We start from the raw sequence: 26715 nt of genomic DNA on the forward strand, positions 1-26715 counted from the left end.
CAGCGGTGAGTCAGGCCGTGTCGCCTAAGAAGCGTGAAAAAGCACGCATTGCCACTGTTGTCTGACAACTCTGTGGCCCTGCGCCTAGCAAGAGGTCCTCCGACAGTGGTCTATTATATAAATGCCTCAAGGTGGCTGCCAGTGTGAGTCTTTCGCGTGCATACTCAGGGCACACCACGAGCACATGGTCTATAGTCTCTATAACACCACACACTGAACATTCCGGGGAGTCTGTCCGTCCAATGATGTGCAAATATTTGCGCGTGAAGGCGACGCCTAGTCGCAGTCTGTGTATCAAGCATGTATGAGGGCGTGGAATTCCACGCAGAACAGGAAATCTCCAGATCCAAAATACTTAGGTAGCTTGTGTAGTTGTCATGGTGAATGAAAATGAAACAAGTAGACGCCGCTGAACATGCCTAGTCAATTGTCTTATGTTCGACGCTAAATGCAGCGATTTTTCTGTCTGATCTCAGAACGCAGCGACGTCCGCTAAAACTTATTACAACGAGCTTTTTAGGACTTCAGCCATATCTTAAGACAAGCATTTAAAAGGTTCAGTTGACTTGTACCATGCTCTGTTGTCGGCTGTTGTAAAATTGTTCACCATCTTTCCTTAGTAGTATTGTGCTCTGGCCATTTCAGAGCTATTTGTGACTTGTAAAGCAGAATATAAAGAGAAAATACACAATAATTTGATTATGTTTTCTTTTTTGTAGGTTTTTGTAGCCTTTCAGAGTGACCGTGGTTCTGATACTACTACTACAGTTCTCAGCCAAAAAATACACCTTGTTAGTCTATATCCCAATTAAACAGGCAGCGTTGCAGCAAATGACACGATAAATATCGCTCGGGGAAGGGATAAGTTCCTTCAACACAGGTCATTATTTTGCGTGCACTAAGCAACGTGAATTTGATGTGCATATTACGAATCCATAGGTGGCAACGACATTTAAAATTCAGTCCATGGTTGTATTTCAAATTTTGGAAGCTTTGTTGATGACGTAAAAAAAGGTTTAGTTGAAGTACCGTGTCCATGCTTTTATACAAGGTGCTTCTTTTCTACTCGGAGCGCCAATGTGCTGTCTTTGGGACTAAACGTTTATGCAAAAAAATTTTCGAGGACACCTAAGCACTTACTATTCGTCAATGCGAAGGCAATAACGTTCAATTTGACGTCGCTGAGTGGTCCTTCGTGTTTTACGCTGCGAGTAATGTACCATGCCGGTACGTGCTACCTGAGCCGACAAGCAGCAGCAGCCTGCGGTGCCAATGCCGGATGCCACCGACGTCCTGCTCGAGGACAGACCGAGCAAACAGCAGCATCCACCAAGGCCGACTGGCGCGTGCAGCAGCTAAGCCCAGTGGGGCTGAGAGAGGGATACGGATCATGCGCCAGCTTCTGAGAGCAAGACGGCTGCACCCGCACGCGCGCGTCACGCGATTGCCTCGCCGACAAAACCCGTCTCGCCCGCGGCGTCGCCTCGCCGTATCTGCTCCGTCGAGCCGTGCTGGTGACGTGGCGTCGTGGCGATGCTCTCTCCCCTCACGCAACACCTGGCACGCTATCGCGACAGGAGGTGTTCCGTTTCACCCGCTCTGCTGCGTCGGAGCGCTCTGGGGACGTGTCAGTGCACTCAATGGGAATTTAGTTGCTGTTTCGCTGCTATAGCCATCTGATTCCTCGCAATGGGTCATTTGATGCTTTCGCATCAGGCATTTTTAGAGAAACGCAAAGCTTATTAATGGCTTCGTCGGTGAAGTACCAGACTTCATATGCCAGATACGATAGTTTGAAGTCATATGGAAGAATGTAGAATGGGAAAAAATTATACAAGGCATCTTTGTATATAAACTAAAAAATATCGGTCCTTTTTATTGTTCTAAAATATTTTCTTGTAATAATACTTATGCAATATCTGAAAGGTCCCTCTCACGTGCCAAGACCTTATTAGTACTGAAGTTCGGGCAAATTGAAGAAAGCCCCTTTTCAACAGCACCATGAGAGTGGCTTGTTGGGCTAGTTGGTACATTGCTATACTAGGAGAATGCCAGGAAACATGAAAGTAGAAAGAATCGAGAAGCAGACATAGACAAAGTGGCAGGAAGGTTCCAGCCACCTTCCTCTCGCTTTGTCTATGTTTGCTTCTCGATTTTCCACCTTCTCAATTTCCCACCTTCCTGTCATTTTGTTTGTCTGCTTCTCGATTTTTTCTACTTTCAAGTGTCCTGGCATTGTCCTAGTATAATCAACAACACCAATTACGGCAGGAACAAGCAAGTCCTGTATTTCTTGGCTTGTCCCTGTCTTTAAGTGGTTCTGTCAAGATCACCAGGCCCTGTTCAACAGTTACGCCGGTAAACTTCACAAATGTTTCTCCTGTACCATATAAGAATGGAATTCATTAGCAAATCGTATTGTCACTGCTTATTGTCATCTTTTTGTACACGACTGCAAGATTATCTATTTCTGCCAAGCAATCTTCTTTATATGGCTCTGTAGACATCTCTTGTGTTTACCTTGCTTATATTGTTACTGTCCTATAATAATACCTAAAACAGTGATGTATGTATCCGTATGTAGGTTTTCCGGGAAAGTTCGAAAACTTTATAAAAATCAATTGCTTGCACTTACCTACCAACTATGTATAAGTTGTGCGAGCTGACGTTAGCCAAGCTGGTCGACGAAATAAACGATTTAAATTACATGGTGGAAGATGCGATTTTAAGACCTACAGTGTTGGTCGTTCGAGGTCGGGCAACTGAACACCGTAGTTCTTATTGTTTCTTGCACCATGTTTTATACATCTTATTTTTTGTTCAACTGCTTGCCTAACGTTAGCTGGGACACGCTATAAATAGTTGGTACCTCAATGCAAGCACTTCATTTTTCTAAAATGTTCTAACTTTTTGTTAGCTGGGACAAATTGCATAAATTCGGTGCTTTCCAAGTATTCCCCTTCGGAGTCGATGCACTAAATCCAGTGGTTCTGCCATGAAAGCTGCACGTGTATATTATTCAGGTTTTCCGATGACCGCTTTTTATCTGCTAACAAATGTAAAATGTATAGCCCGGCGCAAGATGCGCCTTTTTATATGGGAACTTTCCCGAATGCTGTCCCCGATTCTATAACGAGCGATGTATGAATAACCGACGCACTTGAGCTTAGATCAGATTTCGATGATCGCCAATCTTTTTCACAAGCTTCACTGCAGTCTGAGCGTTTCTTGTTTTCTATCGGCACAAATTTTCCAAATAAAGTCAGCCTCTTAATCACGTCTTTCGAAGTGTTTTATTCTTCACTGTCACGAGAACGTAACACACCCTGGAACACTCTTTTCGGGATGCTCCGCAGCTCGGTTAGCTCATTTTTCCTGATGGGGTCAGTGAATTCACTTGTTTCAGTTTAGGGAACGGAAAGATCCGGCGGAATCTATTTCACAATGAATGTAGACGGTAATGCTATTAGCACAGAAGCAATGGAGTGACACACGGTCATGTCCCCGCCGAAACGCATTATGTATGAGGCGTGCATGCAACCTGGTTCCATTATCGCGCTTCTGAATGGATGGATGAATGCTATGAGTGGCCCCCTTGAAACAGGCTGGTGGGTTGCACCGTCAAGCTGTTTTTCTTATTTTGTCTAATTTTAGCCTTCTTTTTTTACGGACTAAACACTCCCAACATCAAACTTTATGAACCATTATTGAGAATATTGTTTTTGTGCGCCTTCGTTATTTGTGTTCTCCCTACTTTTCCGCCACCAAACTTGCAATCGCCTTTTAATATACTCTGTTGCGGACATGTTTACATTCCTTCTGCTTCTGCTAGGCCCGATTGAGCCTAAACTGACCGCTGGGCAGATATCTTCACATTCATAAAAACGTGTTTCATTGTTTTCCCAGCTTTACCGCAGCAAGCACATGCATCTTCTCCTTTGGTGTACCTCGCTTTTTAACGGCACGAAAAGCTTTCCTTTGAGTTATCATAAACTCGTTTTTTTCCTGATTTCGTTTTTACCTTTTAGTTGGTTTTTCATAGACCGGTTTCTTTTCCATTTGTGCCATCCGGGAGATTGTGCCAGCCTTTCTAACTTGGCCTTTACCGTTATTTGTTGCCATGTTGCTTACTGTACCGGTCGCATACTTGCTGGTAAGCTTCCTAGTTACTTTTACTCTGCTGTGAGTCAATATTTTTCCTGCACAAATACTTGAGCATTCTCTACGCCCATTTACTTTCTTTCATGTTCCTCAGTCGTTCTTGGAAATCAGTTTTGCTCTGAGCTTCCCTCACTTCAAAACTTGTACGGCTTCATTTGTGGTCTTCCCGTGAGCGCCTAATGCGAGGTGTCCCACTGACGTTTTGTTGCCACCGAGTCCTAATTGTAACCATGACTTCAAGCAAACACGCGCATTTCCAAATCTACGTCCTGGAATCCTAACACCTTTCCACATACGCCAAAGAACCTTGTACCTATTCTATCCCCATAGTGCTCTATGTTTCATTATGGCCGCATTTCTGTTCCTTTTTGCTATTATTGTTGTTTTCTGTGCTTCCATATATCTATTGACTTCGTTTATCTATACACCAAGATATTTGTATTCTTTAACACGAGGCATTTCCTGGCCCTTTATTGACACTGTCTGTTCACTGTTTTCATGGAATAAGAAAAAACTTTTTTTAACGGTAAATTTTAATCATAAAATTTGTTTTCTAACCTCCAAAGGTATTAGCCAGACGTTGCATATCACTGTGCCTGTTAGCAAGCAACACAATGTCGTCCGCATAAAACAAACCTGCAAGCTGCTGCTCTACTATAGTGCCCACCTGCTTGTATGAGAGATTAAACCTGACATTCATTCCTTCTAGCGCCCTTTCCATCCTTACCATGTACATCATAAACAACAGCGGAATAAAGGGCACGCTTGTCTCACTCGCTTCGTAATGTCAACTTTCTCCTCGTTCCTCGTTCCTTCCCATTCAAAACAGACAGTAGTTTCTGGGTCTCTCAAAAGCTGTATACAGTCGTTGCCTAAGCTTTCCCCTTCCAGAATATGCCACAAAATGTTGCGGTCCACGATGTGATAGGCTCTGGTGATGTTCAAAAAAGTCACATATAACGGTTTCCTTGCTTCTCTGGATTTTTCAATACACTGACTAATGTCAAATCAGAATCAGAATCAAATTTGATTACAACATACGAAGTTATACAACAAGTAATATACAGGAGGAGGTCCCGGAGTCGGAGACTGAATTGGGACCTCCTGTAATGGTACATGGTATACAAGATAATAAAAGTAAACTTAGTTATAACAACGACAGATATAAGTACAACTAAAAACAAATTATAAAGGCGGCAATTGTGAAAAAGCAGACGAACAATAATAAGAAACAAGAACAATGAAAGAAAATGGGAATCGATTGTTGATATGCTTATATAACTAGATACCTAGATTATATTTATGTCGGACATTGCAAGGATATAATGGCTTGTAATAATTGTTTGGCGATGGTATAGTATCAGCTAAAAGCTATTGTTTTGATTGCTCTATTCGGCACACTTTGTAGTGGTGCAAGATGAGTGCTTTATGTATTAACGTAATTATACAGTAATTACATATACATGAATTGCCTAATATATGTAATTATAATTATACATGTCATTTACAGTAGTTGATATGTGAATGAATGAATGCATCATATAATTATCAGAGAATAGAACGTTACAACTTAAAAAAAGGAACGAGCTCGAATGAGGATGCGTATACGATAGAACGTCTTTTTTTACGTCGCAAATATGGTGATGAAATTTTAAGTTTCTGTCAATTCTGACGCCCAAATACATGTAGTCATCACTAGCAGGGATTGAGTACTTTGACATTCTAATGGAAGGAACAGGAACTAATGATGGTCGATGGGAAGTAATGACAGTGAATTTAGTTTTAGCTGGATTAAATTATAATCGGTTTAATTTCCACCAGCGTAATATGGTGAGAAGGTCCGCACTAAGATTATCTGCAAGGCAGTTCATGCTCTTAACCGAGTTAAATATTGTATTACCGTCAGCATACAGCAAACAATTACAGTCAGCTAAGGCGTTGCGCTGCTGAGCACGAGATCGCGGGATCGAATCCCGGCCGCGGCGGCTGCATTTCGATGGAGGCGAAATGCAAAAACGCCCGTGTGCTTGCGTTGTAGTGCACGTTAAAGAACCCCAGGTGGTCAAAATTAATCCGGAGCCCTCCACTACGGCGTGCCTCATAATCAGAACTGGTTTTGGCACGTAAAACGCCGGAAAGAAGAAAGAAGAAACGATTACAGTGAGTGATTAAATTAGGTAGAACGTTCATATTGTCACGCTGCACGGCACAGCCAAAGGAAGACAAAGTAGAAGGGTGCGCGAGGAGCTGGCCGCTGCCTTTTGGGCTTGGATGACCGTCCTGTCCCTTGGGCTACGCTAACCATCAATCATTCTTGTAAATAAATTCATCCCATCCGTTATAATTTAGTGGAAGGTGCGGGGTGCACCACACTGGACGACCGAGCCCTACTACCCCTTCGACGCAGCGAATGGTTGGCGGAGATACCACCGGGAGACGCCGACATGAGCGATTCGCACGAAGGCGACGCTCGCGAGGAAGTAGCGACAGAAAGCATTCGCCCGAGGCACGCTGGTTACTGGACACCTCATTGAGAAGCACACACATTCTCAGGCAAAGCAAATGAGGACGTCTAGGACTCGTTGAGACACTAGGAGAGGGTGGGCCGCCACAATGAATGGAGCGCGTCTGCGCACCTCTCTAGGGTTGTCTTTTAAAGCGAAAGCTTTACTAACGTAGTCGAGCCGAGTTTCGCCTTCACCAGCAATTAGACCTTGATTTGACCGCAGCTGCGCCGTAGCCTTGGCAGCGCATCACGTGACTGGCCGCACCGAACTCCGCCTCCACCGCGTTCGCTCGCCGCCGCCGCTGGCTTGGCGGATGTGCTCTCTGCAGCTGGGTCACCGCCTGACCACGTGACTCGCCGCGCACCTGGCTAAGAGGAGCGCCACGCTCAGCCCAGTGAGTGCGAGCTTGGCCATGGATAAAAGCGAGGCCGGGCCGTCTTCTCTGAGCGTTGCGCGGGAGCGGGAGGGCTTTGAGATGTCGTCAGCAAGCGGCGTCTGACCACCCCGGGGATATCGCCCGGCGAGCTGTTTCGCTGAGAGGGTCCGGAATGCCAAGCGCGCGAAGATAGCGTCGGATACTGAGGAAGAGCGACCCGTTCGGCTCGCAAAACGCTTGGAAGTGTCGGCTTATAATTTATACCTGGCTCAACGATGAGTGTAAACCTAAGTATAATAATTACAGCTAAATCAAAGGTTAACCAAGTGAAATCAAGACTTAGACAGGCTAAACCAAGATTTCGCTTTGCATATCCAGGGTTAGCTGAGCTAAGCCACAGTCATTTTTTGCTGGCGGCATTACTCTGAGCGTGCGAGCTCGTGGCTTAGGCTTGCTCAAGTACGCTAGCAGGCCTTCGAATATCTGCGGGACGGCACGGGGCCTGAGTTTCAGCTTCTCGCAGTTGCAGCGACACTGCTTCTCCGTTGACCACAAACTTGTCAGTCCGAATAGCATCCGTGGGATCCAAGCTTCTCACAGACATGTACTTGCTCGGAGTCGAAGCTAAATCCATCGCTTCGCTGTCTTGGTATTGCCCGCTTCCATATTTCACGCTGCTCGGCGTCGCTCGGCAGACAGAACAGCGAGGCCTTTTCCAGCGTACCTCTGCAGCCGGAGCGGCAACCAGTCACGCAGCAAGTCTTCGGCATCGCAAGTTAGCGTGTCACATGCACTGCACTTGCTTCTAAACGACGGCCATATCAAGAATGCAAATAGCAGCTGCCACACCACCGGCTTCGCATTCTGCCTGTAGTCTTACGGCTGCACACATGCTTGCTTGCTTGCGTCGTTGCCACCGTAGGACCCCTAGCGCCACCTCGCGGAAGGCACGGTCAACATATGAACCTCTCCCGTAGCGTTTACAAAGAAGTTTCATGATCATATAATCATTGAGGGACTCTGGCAGTACTAACAACTTTGTTTTCCTCTCTGTCATGTTTGTACAGAATATCACCGTTCATTACATGACCAAGGGATGCGATGACGTCGACGGCACCCGCACCATGTTACTCCTGTTACATGGGTTCCCAGATTTCTGGTTCGTCTGGAACAGGCAGATACCACAGCTGAGCACTCACTTCTGGTAAGGAACGGCACGGTCATAATTCTTTGATACAAGACTTATCCGCGTATTCGCAAACAGTCCTTAACTCGAAGCTTTTGTTCCACTCCATGATGATGACGATGATGATTTATAGGCATTCTCTTGAAATGGGGGCGGTGACAAATAATCACCTAGCCTGCTTGAGCAAATCAAGTATGCTAATCATGGTTTTCATTCTAGCATTTTTGTATACATCTCCTTAACTTTTTTCCTTCTAAATCTACCTTGCATCGCTACCTATGCTTCCAACGGATCCGGTCGTATCAATCTCTTACCTGCTGTTTACACCAATACTGTACACGTCTCTTTCTTGTGTCAACTGCTGACCGGCTGATGCTTCTGTCCGCTTTAATTTCAGCGGGTTGAGCACAGCGCCACGTCTCCAGTGAACAAGGCACAACGCTTCACAAGAATGGCTGTGGCTTGTCAATGAAGCGCACTGACCACTTTTCCCGAGAGGCGGCGCTTCCGCCCACTTCCTCGACTGCGGAATGCAGCAGCAGTTATGAAACATAGAGCACTTTGGGGCCACAATAAATATGGGGTTTTGCTTGGAATTTGGTAAGGAGTAATGGTGCCAGCGCTCACGCTCGCAAATGCCCTTTTGTGCTTAAAATCGGATATTTTGTCAGACTTGGAAGTTAACCAAGGATTGGTTGGCCGGTTGGCTTTGGGAGCCCACGGTAAAACAACAAACGAGGCAGTGCCGGTCGAAATGCGTAGGGGCCTTTTTTGAAGTCAGAGAAGCGCAGAGCAAGATTAGTTTTGAAGAAAGACTCAGGAACATGGATGAAAATAAACGGGCGGCGAAAGTGGAAACGTATCTGTACATGAAAGCGGGGACACATATTGGAGGAAGAGGTCAAGAAATTTGGCAACCAAGTACAGGGTAATGGAAAATATAAACAGACAACCGAGAGTCATCAGAAAGAAATTGAGAGAAATAGAGACAGTAAACTGCATGCAAAGAATGGAACCAATAAATGACCATGGAGACTTCCAAGAATGGGAAGAAAGAAATTAGAAGTGAAAATCTGTACGATAACAAAAAGGCAGTGCATTGCTATTTGAGGCTCGAGCTGGTTGCCTAAGGACAAAAACATACCGGATCAAATATTTGCAATAAGGTGAGGTATGTGTATGCTGTATAGCAAAAGTCAGGCGACCACTCAACCCATCCTAATGGAATGCGAAGGGATTCACCCCGTGAGATCCGTAGGTAACGCACCCCTTCCAGAAGCGCTTGGACTTAAAATGGAGGGAAGCATAATCGGTCAGCAGTTCACATTCGCAAGAAACGTTTAGAGTATTGGTGGAAAAAAGGGGGCAAATTTGCACTCGCTCGTGCAAAGCTTAGGCACAGCGAAACTGTCGATCCTCAAGTCTTACTATCTGCTACTGCTAGGTACTAACTTGGTTGCTGCTAGGTCTGAACTTGGTTGCTGCTAGGTTCTAACTTGGTTACTGCTACGTTCTGTAACTTCGTTGCTGCTAGGTTTGTAAGTAGGTTTTGCTGGGCCTAGTATTTTGCTATCACTTTGTATTACTGGACTTGAGGATTGACTGTTTCGCTGTGCCTAAGCTTTGCACGACCGAGTGCAAAAGTTTTTAAATTTACCTACTCATGTAGCGAAGGTATTCTCGAGCGATCATTTTCGGAGGTACCTTCCCTTTCGCGACATTTTGCGTGACTAGCGCTGGACGCGTCGGCGCCTACAAGGGACAGCGTTCATGGCATGCCACAAACGCAGGCAGGCTAACCAAGGCTGGCACAGTGCCAAGAACGCTGTTGCTTGCCGACGCCAAACGCGTTGGAGGCTAGCCGCTTGATATCTTGCGAAAGTTGACACGACTAGGCGCAACCCCTTTTATGACAAACTCCGAGGCTAAGCTCATGCACACTAGGTGTTTACGTCAGTTATGACGTAGATGGTTGCTAGGTGATACACACCAGCTATTTTCGGTAGCGTCGGCGTGGCAGGAAACGGTTTACCAGCTGCTGCAGTAGCTCGACGCGGCGGCTGCGCTGTGTGTTCCCGTCGGTGGGCGTGGCTTGGCGGCGGCTGCTGCGTTGCTACTGCTTCAGCGCATGCGCGGCTAGGCGAGGTTGGGCCAAGTGGTGCACAGCTGTGGCTTGGTTGTTGCTAGGCAACAGCGCCGAGTTTTCTGCGGACTTCGGATGTTTCTCCTCCAGCTTTAACGGCTTCGCTGTTAAAAAGCATGGATGAGATTGATACGACCGGATCTGTGGCAATCATAGGTAGTGGTGAAAGGCAAACTTAGAAGGAAGGAAAAGTTAAGGAGATGTGTGCCAAAATGCTAGAATGAAAAGCATGTTTAGCATACCTTATTAACTCAAGAAGGCCACCTGACTACTTGTCACCGCCCAGTTTTAAAGGGGATGCCAATAAATTATCAGCATCGAATCGAGATGGGATGTTGAGTAGAGGAATGTTCTAGAATACGAGGGCAGGAATGGCAAAACTTGCGGTACCGCTTCTGCAGAAGAGTGTCAAGCAGCAGGTGCACGACATTGTATAGCGTACAGCTATTTTGCTGTCTGCAGTCAGATCGTATTGTCTCAGAGAAGCAGTCGAGCACAGCAGATAATTAGGTAGTGTGGTGAGGTTAGTAAATTGACCCCGAAGGAGCACAGACTGCGGGCTGAAAATTGGGGTAAATGGGTAGTGATAGGAGAGGTTTTAGTCCACCAGTGGACGCAAAATAGCGTGATGACGATGACAAACTTTTCTTGCAAGGTCTAATGTGATGATTTGTGGATTGCATTGGCGCAAGGCCCATATATGGCCAATGATCGAGGGAGTGTTCTGTGCTGTAGAGTATTGTTCAAAGGGTCATGTGCGTCGGCACGTCTACGCGTCTTCTGATGTGCCTTGCCATTTGCCTATTAACAGTTCTCGTCTCGCTTCGGCAGATCGGTTGAGGGGTTCTGTAATTTCCTTCTGTGTACCTTCCCTATTCAAAGGCTTGTTATGTCAGCCAGGCGGAGAGCTGCTATAAAAGTCAAAATCGAAACAGAGATGGCTCACCAGTCTCTTCCAAAAGCAGACAACAGAGTCACCGGTTGAATCTGTCAAAATGTATGCAGCTTGCGAAGGTGTTTAAGCGAAATTTCATACGAGAACAAATTCTCGATTTCATTGCAAATCATCTACGATGGTTTACGCACATTTCTTATCTTACACCGAAGCTGTTTATGGGAGATTTAAAGTGGTCTTCGCGCGGCGAAGGCCGGAGTGCTCGATATCAGTCAGCAACACAGCCTGCGTACTTAGTCACGTACTTTTGCTCCGAAACGCAACTTTCCATGACTAGAAAGTAAAAGATACCTGACGCACACCTCACACTGTCACACGAATAGACAACGCCCTCACATCGCTGTTTCTTTAGCCACACATCCGTAATTATATTTAATCACGTTGCGTTTTACCGGCTTCATGCCGGAGATCAGACAGCTGTTCGTACGGCTGCGGTGGTTACGAATTGCCAGCAGCGCAGACTGCAAAGTAAGCGCGAAGCGACAGCAGGGCGTTTGTGATTATTATAAGAAGAGCCAGTAAACAGACCCTTAGTACTTCCAGAAGGTGTGAGAACTCGCCTAAACGGGTTCGCATTCATGTAGATAGGATGCATCAGGATTTTTACTAACGAAGCCGTTTGCCTCTGGCCCTCGTATTTGCGCATTCATCAAACAGGGCGGTGCATCAATCAGAGGCTAATGGAACATAAAAGGTCGCTAACCGGTGGATCGCCTTCCAGTCTTTCTTTGCATTGCCAAGACTGCCAAGATTGTAACTGCACGCCCGGGTTACATGACTGCGAGATATTGTACAGGCACAAGAATGAAGATACGCGTCTAATGGTCGAGGCTTGGCATATCAATAATGGTCGAAGTGCGTGCGTGAGTCAGCCTTCGATTACCTTACATAAGGAAGAGATCAAATGCCTTAACACTTATCTCTCACGTAGACCGGTACGTGTACCCAATTGACACATGGTGCTACCATTCCAGAGCATGCGCAGATGAGTTGTGTCTTCTTTCTTTTTTCGCCTCAGTGCTTCCTTCAGTTGATAGTCGGCGTTCGTGTTGTCCACTTCTCTTGTGTCCGTGTCTGCACGCCTGACCTCTTTGCATTATGTCAGCGAAGAGCCGCGGACCTCGAGTTGAGGGAGCGCGATGTTGAGGACAAACGTCAGCCTCGTCTAGCCCTCCAGGAACCTGACAACGGTGCTTCACGCCTCGGCAACGCTAGCGCCCACTTCCCCGGTGCGACGGCCAGGTTTCAACGCGAATTTCTCAACCGGAACTTCGGAGCCAGCTTCAGTGCGTGTGACCGGTTCTGGTTCGAACACAACGTGGTAATCGCCAGTGAAATTCGTTTGGAGGGACACCGAAGAAGCACACAACAAGCTTCTCTTGCCCCCTTTTCCTCGACAGGGGAGCGGCTACTGATTTTTTATGAGGCACGCCATAGTGGAGGACTCCGGAATGATTTCGACCACCTGGGGTGCTTTACCGTGTGCTTAAATTGAGGTACACGGGCGTTTTCTCATTTCGCCGCAGTCTAAATGCGGCCGCCGTGTCCGGGATTCAATCCCCCGGCCTCGTGTTTACCAGCTCAACACCATATCCACTAAGCAACGACGGCGGGATGGATGTTTGGTCACATACCTGCTGTAACAAAACCATGTCTCCGTCTTCTTGAGCCCCTAACGCAAGCGATGAATATCATGAAAAGGCGCGCCTGCTCAGCTGATTAAAAGGCTACCGTCCTAATTGGCCTCCCCGCAAATTGATCAAAGTGGCAGACTTGCACTTTGGAAGATCTCCTGCACACTGTCATGTGTCTAAAATTGCGACGGTATGTTTATCATGCAGGATACATCGCAGAAACAGTACATGCATAAAAATACGTTAGTATGTTTAGCATCCTGAAACTGCGCAGGGATTTACAGCAGATTACACCGCAGCCTCGACACAAAGCAAAGGCGTATCGCCGGTGTGCCCCAGCTGCGTTTAATAGCCAATGCGTGTCTTTCTGGCTGGTGACGTAACGCACTGCATAGGCACGTTATCTCATTTGCGTTCCCGCCGTGTAATGGGTAGGCGTATTCTGCGGACCGAGGAGGAACAGTATGCCTACCAGTAAAACACGTTGTGGTGCTAGTTGGTGCATAGCTTTCTAAAGATGAAGCGCCAACTGTGACAGCACACTAAGAAGGAACAAAGACAGGACAAGGCACTACGAAGACAGGACAGTATGCCTACGAAGAACGACGGCGTGAGCAGACGCAGGAATTAGCGCGAAGGCGGCAGGAGGCTGCTAACGCCTCCCGCCGCCTTTACGCCCATTACCGCTGAAGCATCGTTACGGAACCCACACTACATAGCGACCACAAAGCTATATTCATCTTAGTAACAAAATAATAAAGAGGGTAGAAACTGGCAATTCCTGTGGTATGTGTCTTTATTTAAATCCATATAGCTTATCACCATATATACAACTCCGCTGTTCATCCACCTACACTGAGTGGAATGGCACCGAGTTTTTTTTATTATTATTCAGTTGTTTTTTGTTGTTTTTTATTCTTGTAGGAAGGCGCGCCTCCGTCCAACACCATCACCACCGCTCGACTCACTCCGCTCGCGCTGCTGGTCGCTGGTGTCTTGCGAGACGGTCCCTCACAGTGCCTCGCCGTCCCTACTCATCGCGTCCTTGAAGGAACGCACCGCCAATAAACCTCTTATCTATGCCATCTTAGCTTGTCTCTTTTGTTCGTAGTGGTTTTACTTTTTACCTTTTTAATGGGAAAGCATTATATGGCTCATGAGGCAGAAACTCGGGCGTTGGCGTGACCACACGATGGTCCAAAAACTCTAGGAACCCTCGAGATATGATGGGAGTCGGACCCACGATCATTGGTGCTAATGAAGTGTGCCTACTTAGCTTCGCCTTAATTACAATATAGTTAATTAAAGCACTCAGACCCACGACCTCTGGTGGTAATTAAGGCGAACTTAATTGATACAGTTAATTAAGGTGGAGGTAATTAAGACACTTGAATCCATGACCTTTGTTGAGAGTCGTACCCTCATTCTCTGTTGGTAGTCGAACCCACGACCTTGCACTGGGCGCACTTGTGATGAACACCATTGGTCACGTGACGTCGCGGCACTTCTGATGACGTGCCGCTCGAGTTCCGTGACTCCGCCAGTGGCACCACCGGATGTCGCCGCACTTCCGCTGACGTGGCGGCTATGTTTTCGCATTCATCCATGTAGGGATACCTATGTTCGCTTTGATTTTTTTTTACTCTGCGCCAGCATTCAGACCCCAGTTTTGTTCCTTGACACGTAAAATTTATTATTGTTTCAGGGTTTGAGTGATTGAATACTATTACTACTAACAATATTACTATTTTATTATTATGATTATACCTCACAGCGTCGTCGTGCCAGACTTACGGGGTTGCGGCAACACTACACGGCCCACACATCCTTCGGAGTACATGATAACGAATCTTATCGAAGACGCACGGGAATTCATCACAACTATAAGTAAGTGTGCCTCTTTGAAAAATTACTGAAGTTACTACGGTAGATTGTGCCTGAGTGTGCTGAACAAATGTTATAACTATAAACAGTGAATTATTTACAGCAAGTTCTCAACAAGAATTCTCATTACTTATGTAAGAGCCGCAAACGTGATGTGATTGCGGTAGCAATATAATGGATACTCCAGACTGAATTTCTCCGTCATCGTCGGCGTCACCATCAACGTCGCCTTCAGGTTCCATATAAGTCGAAGTGGGATAAGATGACGCCCCGCGCGCCACTTGCTGGTGATGATGATGTAAGGTGTTTTGTGGCGCAAGGGCCAATGATGCCCAAAGAGCGCCAAGAAATCATATGGCGTAATCGACGGTGTAGTCGGTAACAAATGGTACATGTAACACGACTGTATAATGGTTTAAAATATTCAATGTAATGTACGTAAATATGTATATGTAATAAATTATGACAATGACACGTGAGGCCTGCTATGAACATAGTATGTGCGTTGCGAAATAATTGCAAGGTAAAATGTAAACATTCCGACTAGCACTAATGCCTGGCCCGTGCCCTGCTACGTGAAAGCTGATCCTTTAAACGCTACAATCGCAGCAGCAGCAGCTTCCGGTAACAGACTGTGCTACGGATCGCTTGGTTGCATAAGATGCAGTAAATGAACATCATATAGCGAAGTTAAGACAGATTTGCTGTCAAAAGGTGAGTCATTATTAGGGAACATCGCTGGGGGAGTGCAGTTTGCTGACGGTACGGCACAGGCGGCTCGTCACCAGTCAATGGGTACGTGTGTGTGCCATACGTGTGGTCTGTTATAAGTGGACAGATCAATACCTCGTTTGTCGTATTTTTTATGGGTGGACAATTTGCATTGTGGTCTAATGACATGCAGCTTATTAGGTGTTTCAGTGTCCCATAAGCATTGCCAATAGTTTCGAATCTCTTTTCTTAAGAAAAGCTTCAAGGGAGTGGCAGAAACAGTGATAGGCGAGTTACTGGCTTTTACTGCTATTGATGTGGCGGTTTCATCAGCAAGCACATTCTCCTCGATGCCTCTGCGTCAAGGGGCCGAGCACTTTGTTACATGCTGGTTAGGCATGTATGTTGTACACAGAGGTGTGTAAAGGTGATTTAGTACCGGCTTTTACTTTTCTGAAAGGAACATAGGGATCCAACGACGCTTAAAGAGTCAGTGTATATAGTGAATTTTGGTACTTTGTTTTCCTGATATGTTTACCTGCAGACAGTACTGAGTATGCTTTCGCCGTAAAAATACTCGTAGCAGCGTGCAGAACACCGGATTCAGAGACAGAGAGCCCTAGTGCTGCATAAGGCACGCCAGAATGTGACCTTGATGCGTTAGTGTAGTACTCAGGGAAAGAGTATTTCGCCCGAAGTTCCAGGAGGTGCATCTTAAGTGCCTCTGGAGCGTACTTAGTGACCTGAATAAACGATGTGGCTCACTCAACCAGCTGCCAGTGCTACGGCGATAAGCGCTTCGCTGGAAGCATTAGACGCTGTTGATGAAGAGCCACTCCCATTTCTTCACGGACCTTCCTAACACTAAGTGAGAAAGGCTCTTTAACTGTGGGTCGATTATGAAGCAGTGGTGCACACGATATGTCGTTAACAGTTGTGTAGCAAGGATGACCAGCGTTCGCATGTACATTGAGGAACTATGTAAAGCTCACATATGTCCTCTGCATATGTCGAGACCGCTCATTAGACTCCGCATACCGGCTCGGTATTCGGCTTGTTCGTGGGGACAAAAAGACGAAAAGTGGACGAAAAGACAACTTGTCGGTTCGGCTCCCACCAGCAGCGAGTTACCTTTTTGTCTAATTTCTTTTCCCTTTCCATCATTGGTTTATACGTTTAAATTTAAACCAGACCTAATTTCCCGATGCTTTCCTTGGCTTCATTGTCTGTTGACTATACATGGCCATGGTTAACAAGAAATCGAGCCCCTCGGTTTCCCTTATTCTCTCGTTCATTCATAACGACAGTCTCAAATCTCGCAGCCTTGACGTAATTAGGTAGCATACAAGGGTTTTTTAGCCACGTGTCTGCAGTCCTAAGTTCACGTGTGACGTGGCGCCATCGGGACACAGAGCCATGGTGGGTGGATGTTCCACATCCACCCACCATGGCTCCGTGTGCCGCTAGCTAACGCTCCCAGGGCTAGATCTAGTAAACATAAATACCCAAGTTAGTGCATGGATTGATAGCCGTCGCCATAGCACAATTGGTAGTGCAACGCACGCGTAATGCGGAGGTTGCGGGTTCTGCTCCCACCGGCGGCAAGTTATCTTATCGTCCACTTTCCTTTCCCTTTTCTTCAATATTTCTTGATTTCAATTTGAACCGCAGTAATTTCCCCGATGCTTTCCTTGACTTCATATTATGTTGCATGTATATGGCCATGAGTATACGCGGATATAGATAGATAAATAGATAGATTGTATTAGGTATGTGCGTAGGTGGAGAGCGTAGTTTTTGAAACACAAATTTTTTTCGCCGTGTCGGTTTATATATATATATATATATATATATATATATATTCATTTAGTTGTTTCGGATTACTATTGCATTGAGAGAAAGAGCCGGAAAATTCGTTTGTCAGATATTTTGGTAATTAACAGACATAGACCTGATTACCAATCACACACATGTGGGGAGCCATTGGGGACTCTAAATAACTTGGATTTGAAAAAATTATTTGAAATATAAAAATGTTAAAATGATGTAGGGACAAAAGGCAATGAAGGTCTGAGAGAGGTCCCTGACAGGGCACAGTACCAGTCGGTACAGCGCATATAAAAATACATTTTCTACAAAGAATTAATAATTCAACGAAGAATAGTTCTCGGAGTTTATATATACTACACAAATATATCGCTACATAAGACAATAGTATATATTGTTGAGGTTATACACAACAAACTACAATCAACATAAAGGTCTTGCAATGTTCACAAGAAAAAAAGATAGCTGATGTGTGCGACTTTGCAGAATTGCAACTCAATTTCCAGCGAAGCTGTTTCTTTCGAACAGTGGCAGTAAAAAGAGTTTCAGTTTGCTGTTATTTTATTCCATGCATTAAAATTTGCCGTATATGACTGTTCCGCTTGAAACCTTTCCCGCTTGTAACATTTTCGAGGGCTTAACATGAGCAAATTTTAAAACAGCAGTAATGCATCAACACATTTTACGTCGCCAGAACATTAGCAATAGTGACCTTCCCTGCACCTTCTTTTGCTAGATTTGATCTGTCCATATATTTTCTATGGCATAAAATGAGCACAAATAATTAATCACAATGTCCTCGACAAGTTCTCTGCTCGCGCAGTCTCTTCTTTACAAACATTTTGTATTCATTCGCACTACGCCTGCATATGACAATAGACAGACATCCCCTCTGCAGTGCAGCAACCATCAAACCATTTTTCGACCCTCCAAATTATTGCCAGTCGCGGAAGTCTCGTAGCTACGGCGTAGCGCTGCCGATCTCCAGGTCAAGAATTGGATCCCGACAGGGGCATGCGCATTAATCCGTAGTCGCCCCCTAGAGCATGCCTGAAATCGAGACGCGGTATAGACACGTGAAATCCCAGAATTCAGTTCATTTTACTTTCACATCTTGAAATAAAGTTTTTACTGCCCACGCTATGCGCATCGTCTTCATATACTGCTCTTTTTATTAAAACAACAAATGATAGTTATTTCGTTTTGCAGTTATAGCACAAACACAAATGAAACAATGCATTCATCTCCTTACATCGCCATATTTCTTCCAATAAATAAATAAATACCGAATGCTTCAAAAAAAGTTTCCGTCGAGCCAAAATCGCAACCTTTAGATGGACGTCAAGTAAAATGTACGAAGTAAGGCAGAATAAAGTAATACGGGCTGAAAATGACGACTTGTTCAGTTACCCAGCACGCATATTAGTTTATTTAGGTTTCGGGGCTATGTTCTCATAGGCAATTCATTGCACTTAGCCGATATTTACCTAGGTCATTGCTCAGGACGAAAAATCTTGTATATTTTACTTATTAACCAACCAGCTGATTGAAGCGAAAACTCAAGTATTTATCCCGCACAGTTCGTCACTGAGTGCGTGTGACAGACAGACTTTTGGTACATTTTAACGTTACCATTAAAAAGGCAGCAAAAGCACTTTGTGGAAGTTATTTCAACATTGCTGTGTTTGCTGTTGAAGCTCGTTGTACAACTAGTGAGTGTGTGGCCTTGGAGCATTTTTCTTATTTCGGAAGTTTGCCCAAAGGTACAAACAAAGAAATATACAAAAGCCGGCCAGTTTCGGCGAAGCGTACATCAGTAGGCCTCGCTTATAGGGCCCACGGAGCAAGGAAGATTACTCGGTGGTCTCGTGGGATGAAGGCGCACTATTTGCAGGTAGCGTCCTCGGACCTGCTTTAGTCAGGCTTCGAGTTGCAAACCGTCCCGAATACAGCTAGTAAGTCGCCACTTCTACAGCGAGCTGCTATACGTGAGTTTCCAGCGGATCGCTGCGTGCGTAGACCGAGCTTGTAGACCAAAAACGCCTTAGCCTCGACGCAAAGCAAAGGCGTGTCGCCGGTGTGCCCCAGCTGCGTTTAATAGCCAATGGGTGTGTCTCTTTGGCTGGTGACGTCACGCACTGCATAGGCACGTTATCTCAGTTGCGTTCCGGTCGTGTAATGTGTAGGCCATGTTCTGTGCGGACCGAGGAAGAACAGCACTGCCTACGAAGAACGACGGCGTGAGCAGTCGCGGGAATCGGAACGAAGGCGGCGGGAGGCTGCTAACACCTCCCGCTGCCTTTGCGACCATTCCCGCTCAAGCATCGTTACAGGAACACATGGCCGTCTACCACAGCGACCACAAAGCTGAAGTCACCTTAGTGAGAAAAATAATGAAGGCGGTAGAAAATGACAATTCCTACGGTATGTGTCTTTATTCAAATCAATATGGTTTATCACCAGTATATACAGCTCCGCTAGTCATCCACCTTCACAGAGGGGAATAGCACTGAGTTTTTTATTAAATGTCCCATGTCGCGATATGACGCTTTCAGAAATGCCAAATTTCCTGTCTCTTGCAATAATTTTCTACTGGATAAATAAACAACATTTTTAATATAATGCGTGAAACTAGTTAGCTAATTCTCGTATTTCGTGTTTCCTTGCCTTCTAGCAAACAAAAAGGCGGGTTTTTACGTGTTTAGAGTTGTGTTGCAGGCCCTAACCGTTCACAGTCTGCCAACCCTAATGGTAGCCGTGTTAGTCAGCTATACTGCACCCTTCTTGTTGTAAAGCTAGTCATAGTAGGACAAAAAAAATTCCCAATTTTGTCGTATATACACACTAGTGGCTCCTGGCACTGACAGGGTCGGTCTCTGCCAACAGCCAACCCCTCCCCCCGCTGCCCTCCCCCCCCCCCCCATTGTCCTCTCAAGTGCTGACAACACTAGTTAGAGTAGGGCATGCCCACAAGCGGTCTTGCTCAGCTCCCGCATCCGCAGCTACAGTCAAGGTGGGCACGTATCCCCGTATGGTCTATACAGATATGGCAGCCAGGACTAGGTGACCCGTGTGGTAAGCGCCCCCCCACACGGAGTCTTCGCAACGCCACCCCCCCCCCCCCCCCCCCTTGGCGGGTAAGGCCGCCTGGGAGGTTTGAACCACAAAGTGGAATCAAATCTCGTGTGGTGAGGAGGAAATCACCTTGTATTAAAAAATGTGGTTTTCTGCTTCAATTACGAGCTATTCGCAATGTTAGCTGTTCAACATTGAGCCCTCACATTCTCTCCTCTGTGTTGTGCAGATCCCAACAACTCGAGGCGGTTGGTTCTCGTCGGGCATGGCTGGGGAGGCATGATCGGCTTCTGCTTAGTAACGCTGTACGAGAACATAGTCCACCGCATGATCGTCATCAACGGCTACCACCCGTTAGCCTTTGTTAAGCAGCTACAGCGAAGCCTCGTTCAGATGATGATGTCCTGGTAAGCCACTCACCTTCCTCAGTTTGACAAAACCTTGGACATATTTTCTTGTATTTTTACATTCCTTTAGTAGCGTGACTTGCAGGGGCCGGTCATACTCTATTTTTGTCAGTTTTATTTTATTGTCCAGAACTTTTCATGTAGTTATTTCTCTCCTCTTTCCTTCCTTAATTCTTCCTATCTTCAATTTCTATGTTTCTGTCTATTCGTTTCTGAAGAATGGACAGGCGTTGTGCCGCTTTCAGTGGCCGTTGCCAGCCTGCTCCTTGGTTTGCCTTCACTTTCTTTCAAGTGCACAGAAGGTTTTACACCAAATAATATATTAATAGCAATAATAATTCCTCTCTGCTAGATGTGAAGCTCCCTTTCTCTCTTTCTTTCTTTCTTGCATTTTCAATCAGGAATGTGAAGGCACCTTCATTTTCTTCACTTTTCACACAGGCTCGAATAGGAGCTTTGTGTAACCGAAAAAAATAACGTCCTAATTTTTAGGAGAGCTTTGAGGGGTGGTGTTGCGGAGCAGTAAAGGAGGAACTTCATCGCCAAGTGGAGTGATCTAGGACACATTGCTTGGCTGTACCTTATTTCAAATCTCTCTGTCTCAGTAGCGGGGACACGAAGCGGAGGAAAAGGTTACGAAGGTCAGCAACCAAGTAATGTCTACTTACATATACAAGTAGGCCACCAGCAGCCATCAAAATGAACGTCAGAGAAGCAGCGACGGTAAATTGAATGCAATAGATGGAAATATTAAAGCTCATATAGCTTCACAAAAATGGCACGGAAGAAATAAGGAAAGAAAATTAGTGCAGCTCGAAGGCCACTGCCTTGTTTCTGAATCCCGAGCTAACTGTCTGAGGAAAAACAATACACGAGTAAACATTCGCAGAAGGGGCATGCGTCGACAGCAGAAAAAATGAGGATATGACGCAGCACATTGTAATGTAATGCCGGGATATTCATCCCGTCATAACCGTAGAGAACGTCCGCCGTGTAAGATCCGTAGAATTCAAAGCTAATAGAAGCGTATGTTGGCCAGTGGGCTAGAAAGCCTTTACGAAATGTCATATTTGCACTAATGTAAGAAATCCCTATATGGACATAATAAGACTCTGGCAAACATGTCTATATATGGCGTATCAGGGGCAATATTTGCCGCATGTAACCATGTCTGCCCCATTTTCAATATGTCCATATATGAAGCGACTGCCATATATGGTATATAAGTGACTTTTACCCGCATTCGCCAAATATGACTATACTAGCCCAATTTTTAACATGTTCATATATGGTCCTCTTATTGCTCATACTTGTGCAATGTTATATGGCTGTAAGTCTGGCCCCCTACAAAATCTTTAAAAAATTAAAGTATGGGGTTTTACGTGCCAAAACCACGATCCTGATTATGAGGCACGCCGTAGTGGGGGACTCCGGAAATTTGGACCACCATGGGGTTCTTTAACGTGCACCTAAATCTAAGTACACGGCTGTTTTATGTTTTACTTATATATATATATATATATATATATATATATATATATATATATATATATACCAAGTTTCTGGGGTCGCATACATCATCATCATCATCAGCCTATATTTATGTCCACTGCAGGACCAAGTTTCGCCCAGCGATTTCCAATTAACCCTGTGTTCTGCTAGCTTATTCCAACCTACGCCTTCTAATTTCCTAATTTTATCACCCCACCTTGTTTTCTGCTGTCCTCGACTGCGCTTCCCTACCCTTGGTACCCCTTCTGTAACTCTAATGGTCCACTGGTTATTTGCCCCACGCATTGCATGGCCCTGCCGAGCTCCATTTTACAGCGAGGATGTTATCCTCTCGGTGATCAACATTCTCGTGTCCGCGTCCGTGTGCAAAAATGTGGGCCGATCCAGGCGGCAGTGCAGGCCAGGAGCAGTACCTTGTACACCCGTAAGGCGGAGGCTTCCAGCCTTCAGCAAAATAAAACAAGCAGTGCGCACATTTTGGCAATCACGCAAACAACATACATAACAGCGTACGTTTCGATAAAGAACAAGCACAAAACAAGCATCCGAACCACATAATTGTTCATAAGGCACTCCTGATCACAATTCGAAGCCCGTAGCACTTTCCGGTAATGCTTACTAACATTTGCCGGTAATGATTACTGTTGCGCAAGCTTCCGCGGTGACGGCAGCTTGCGACGTGGGGAGTGACGTCCCTAGCCTTTCGTGTATTAAGGAACCTCCCTAGCAATTCATTTCAGTGTTGTTGCAGCATCTCTATGGGTGGCAGCTTGCATTCAAAATTTCCATTACTCCCATTGCTACCATTATTCAAATTACCATTACTACTATTACTGCAAAGCAATAAAGCATTGCATAACCCTCTCATCAGTTCTAGTGGTGGTTTTGAACACCTTCGCTGGGCACCTTCGCCGGAGCTTAACTGTGGAAACTACGAAGCACAGTTAGGAACACTGGGGCTTTATTTGTACTTCCCTTCGCTTGATCTACTCCATCGTTTCACTTCCTCTTCTTCACCTCATACAGCCGTCCCCCACTACTCGCTCATGTCTAAACCGGCGACTCACCAGAAGAAGAAAAGTTTGCCATAGGCACGTTTGCCTCCGCACCTTCTATAAAATGTCTACCGCAGTTCCAAAGTAGTGCTGAAGTTGTAACCTCAGGACCCAACGCGGAAGTCACCAACACGTACAGTTCGAACGATCTCGGGCAGTGGACGAACCTATTACGTTTTCCACATCCCCTCCTGCTCTTAACCTTAAACACTCCGTCCATATTCATTCAAAATTCACCATCATTCTAAATGGTTAAATAGTTCTAGATTTCGCGAAAAGAACAATTGCATAATTCTTGCCTCCACCACTCGTTCCCAACATTCAGCGTGGATTTCATGAGACTTAACCAAGTGGTTCCAGTACGTCCCTGCTATCATTTCCTGAAACTGCGATGTCACCCTAACGAACTGCTGTCATACGGTGCTTTCACTCATTCGTGCTGCCGATCGTAGCCGTCCACAACGCTCTTTTTTTTTTCAAGTTATTCTACAGCAACACAGCCGAGGAATAAACATGAAGTATGCATAGTTCTGACGAATCTCAGACATGCTACGTACGTATTTGGTTTTAACCTGGACAATACAATCGGCGCCAGCGCGTCATCACCATAGCCATCCATACGCCATGTGGTAACGCAGAAAGTCGAGCACACTGTCAGCCAGTGGCGCCATTCTGTCCCATTTCAGACCACGAAACATTACGCTCTGGTACAAAAAATTTGTGATTCCCGAAGGCGTTGAATAGCGGTTCATCTTTATATTAAACGAAATTCTATTTGCCTTCTCCATACACTTTGCAGGTGCTAGCTGATGATGTCTTGCCGAATAGACGCAAGCCCATTGCCCATTACCAACTACCACACAACCCACTGGGCTACTTTCCGTTAGCAAAGGCAAGAAGTAAAGAATTCGGCGAAAAAAAGAAGTGCCTCCACCTGAATCTTGGTCAATCCTTCACAGTGGGTACGCGTCGTCAGTAAAAAGGAAAAAAAATAACAAGCAGCCGTTTGTGATTGCCTACACGTCACTACACACGAACAACAGTGCGACTAAAGCGCACATCAAGTGCGAAAAAGATTGAGTTCGAAACAAGCGTCCAGCGAAACAAGGACGCTTTCGTGACGCTGGTGATTAGTGGTGGAGATTGGGAGAATTCGCTGGCTTGTAAACGCCAAGTGAGACAATTTTGTCGGTCTGCAACATTGAACATGGTGCACATGATGAACATTACACCAGAACAATGGGACTGTGTCGGTGTGCCGTTTCTCGCCCTGCGCTTTATTAAGGCGAAAGCCTTAGGTGTCTATGTTGGCGGCTGCCCTTGGCGGAAGAGCGCCATGACGAAAAATGACCGACGCCGCAAAGAGTAAAAACAAGTCTAAAAATTCACGTAGCTTGCACTGGAGGCGCAATGCTAAAGAGACAGCGGAGCTGATGGGCACCTAGCTAGTCCTGGCTTTTGGGCTAGGCTAAGCACTACCAAGTCATCTCTAGCATTTCCCGGAATTTCTCGATTATTGAGCGATTATCGATTAGCTATTGATTGGCTAACGACTGGCTATCGCAAGGTATTGGCAACGTATTTGGGCTAGGTTAAGCACTACCAAGTCAACCCCAGCATTTCCCGAAATTTATTGATTATTGACCGATCATCAATTACCTTTTGATTGGCTTTCGATTGGCTATTGTAAGGCATTGGCCAAGTATTTGGGCTAGGCTAAGCACTACCAAGAACATCCCCAGCATTTTCCGGAATGAATTAATTTTGATCGATTATCGATTGATTGATTGGCTATCAATTTGCTATCGATGACTGACTAAGCTTAAGTAGTCCGAGCCATGCTTAGCTAGACTTATCCAGGCTCAGCTTCACTAGTTCACCGCATTATGTGCCATTGCGCTTGGACCCTTTCTGCACAACCGCCAGGATCGGCCCACATTTTCTGTTTACGACAAACAGATTACGCTCGGCATAAACAGCTCCGCTGTTAAAATGCTCAGATTGACGTCACATTTCTCAGGGAGGTTCCTGTAAACAAAGTAAATTAGTGGCTTTGAAAATAAAATTTTCTGCATTTCGAACGCGGGCCTCAGCGGTGCAAGACAAACACGCTTCCCTGAACCACCTTTTTTATTATTATTATTGCCTGCTTGCCGTACAAAAACACATTGAAACGCTAAAACGTGTCAACCGCACTTAGGCTAAAATTGTAATACTAAAATCGCTTCAGCTTAATCAAGTCATCGAGATTAGCCACCCATTCAGGAGGCTATTCAGGAGGCCACTGCACACGGTATATTTCCCTAACATACGCGATACTCTCAATGAAGTTGACTCTCGCCGGACGGGTATCGACATCCGCATGTCGCACTCAAACCTCCTTGGTCGCACTCAAGGAGGTGCACTGCCGTTCTGCTCCACGGTTCTGACTTACTAAAGGTGTGCCTAGTGCGTGCCTGATTGCACACGCCACGTGATCACAGAGACGCGCTCATGTCACTGCTCGCGCACTCGTCGTCTTCTTCACAGCTGGCAAGCTTTCGCCTTCATGTTTCACAAACGTGTAACATACTTTTTGTGTACGCAGCAGGGGTAGCGATCCCTTGATACAACAACGACTAGACTACAGAGCTATTGCGGCGACTTGAGTACTTTGTAGAGTCTGAGGTAGCCCTCACCAAGAAACGGCCCCTGGATCCGTTGTCGTGACAACGGATCCAGCGGAGTAAGTGCATGAGCAAGTGCACGACAATGGATCCAGCGGACAACGAAACAATAGTTCATGCACTTACTGCGAAACGTATCGAACTGTACGCATAACAAAAATCACCAACAGTATTCGACCAACGACCGCTCTCGCTGCAATCGCCGCCGTGTTCTCGCCGACAAACCTTCGCCTAAACAGTGTGCACGCCGCACGCAAGCGCGCTTGTCGCAATGGCCCGAAGCAGTCTCTCCGCTGATATTTCAATGCGATTAGCATTATTTGCCTACTTCAGCCGCTTAGAGATTATCTATCTATATTTGTCTATATATCTATATCTCAATCTATTTATCTATCTATACATCTATCTATCTAGCCTCATACGCTTACCCAGTGGGTCAAGTTGTCTACCTGCTTGGGCCACTAGATATGTTCTCGTGCTCGCGATGCCGTCGTAGTCCCAAGTCATCGTGGTCCCGTCGTGGTCCAGTCGTGGTCGAGTTGTGGTCCCAACCCAGCGACCCAACTTCTGTAATAGCTTGGGTGATTAGGTATGTGCTTGTGGTTGTGATCCCGCA

The 26715-nt window shown here is 45.8% G+C and overlaps 1 protein-coding gene across 3 annotated transcripts in view; it reads left to right on the forward strand.

Moving 5' to 3' along the window:
- LOC119459262 (epoxide hydrolase 2-like) overlaps positions 1–26715 on the forward strand; it is a 110769-nt gene that overhangs the window by 75578 nt on the left and 8476 nt on the right. The window contains exons 3-6 of one of the 3 annotated variants that reach the window (XM_049669977.1): positions 8112–8248; positions 14737–14849; positions 20689–20866; positions 24233–24509. In XM_049669977.1, coding sequence (XP_049525934.1) covers positions 8112–8248; positions 14737–14849; positions 20689–20866; positions 24233–24239 — 435 coding nt within the window. In that variant the 3' untranslated portion in view covers positions 24240–24509. Of the gene's footprint in view, positions 1–8111; positions 8249–8627; positions 8831–14736; positions 14850–20688; positions 20867–24232; positions 24510–26715 lie in introns of those variants that run through there. The other 2 variants (XM_049669978.1, XM_037721078.2) reach the window with 2 other exon arrangements.

This window comes from Dermacentor silvarum, chromosome 7, assembly GCF_013339745.2.
Source record: "Dermacentor silvarum isolate Dsil-2018 chromosome 7, BIME_Dsil_1.4, whole genome shotgun sequence".
Lineage (NCBI taxonomy): Eukaryota > Metazoa > Arthropoda > Arachnida > Ixodida > Ixodidae > Dermacentor > Dermacentor silvarum.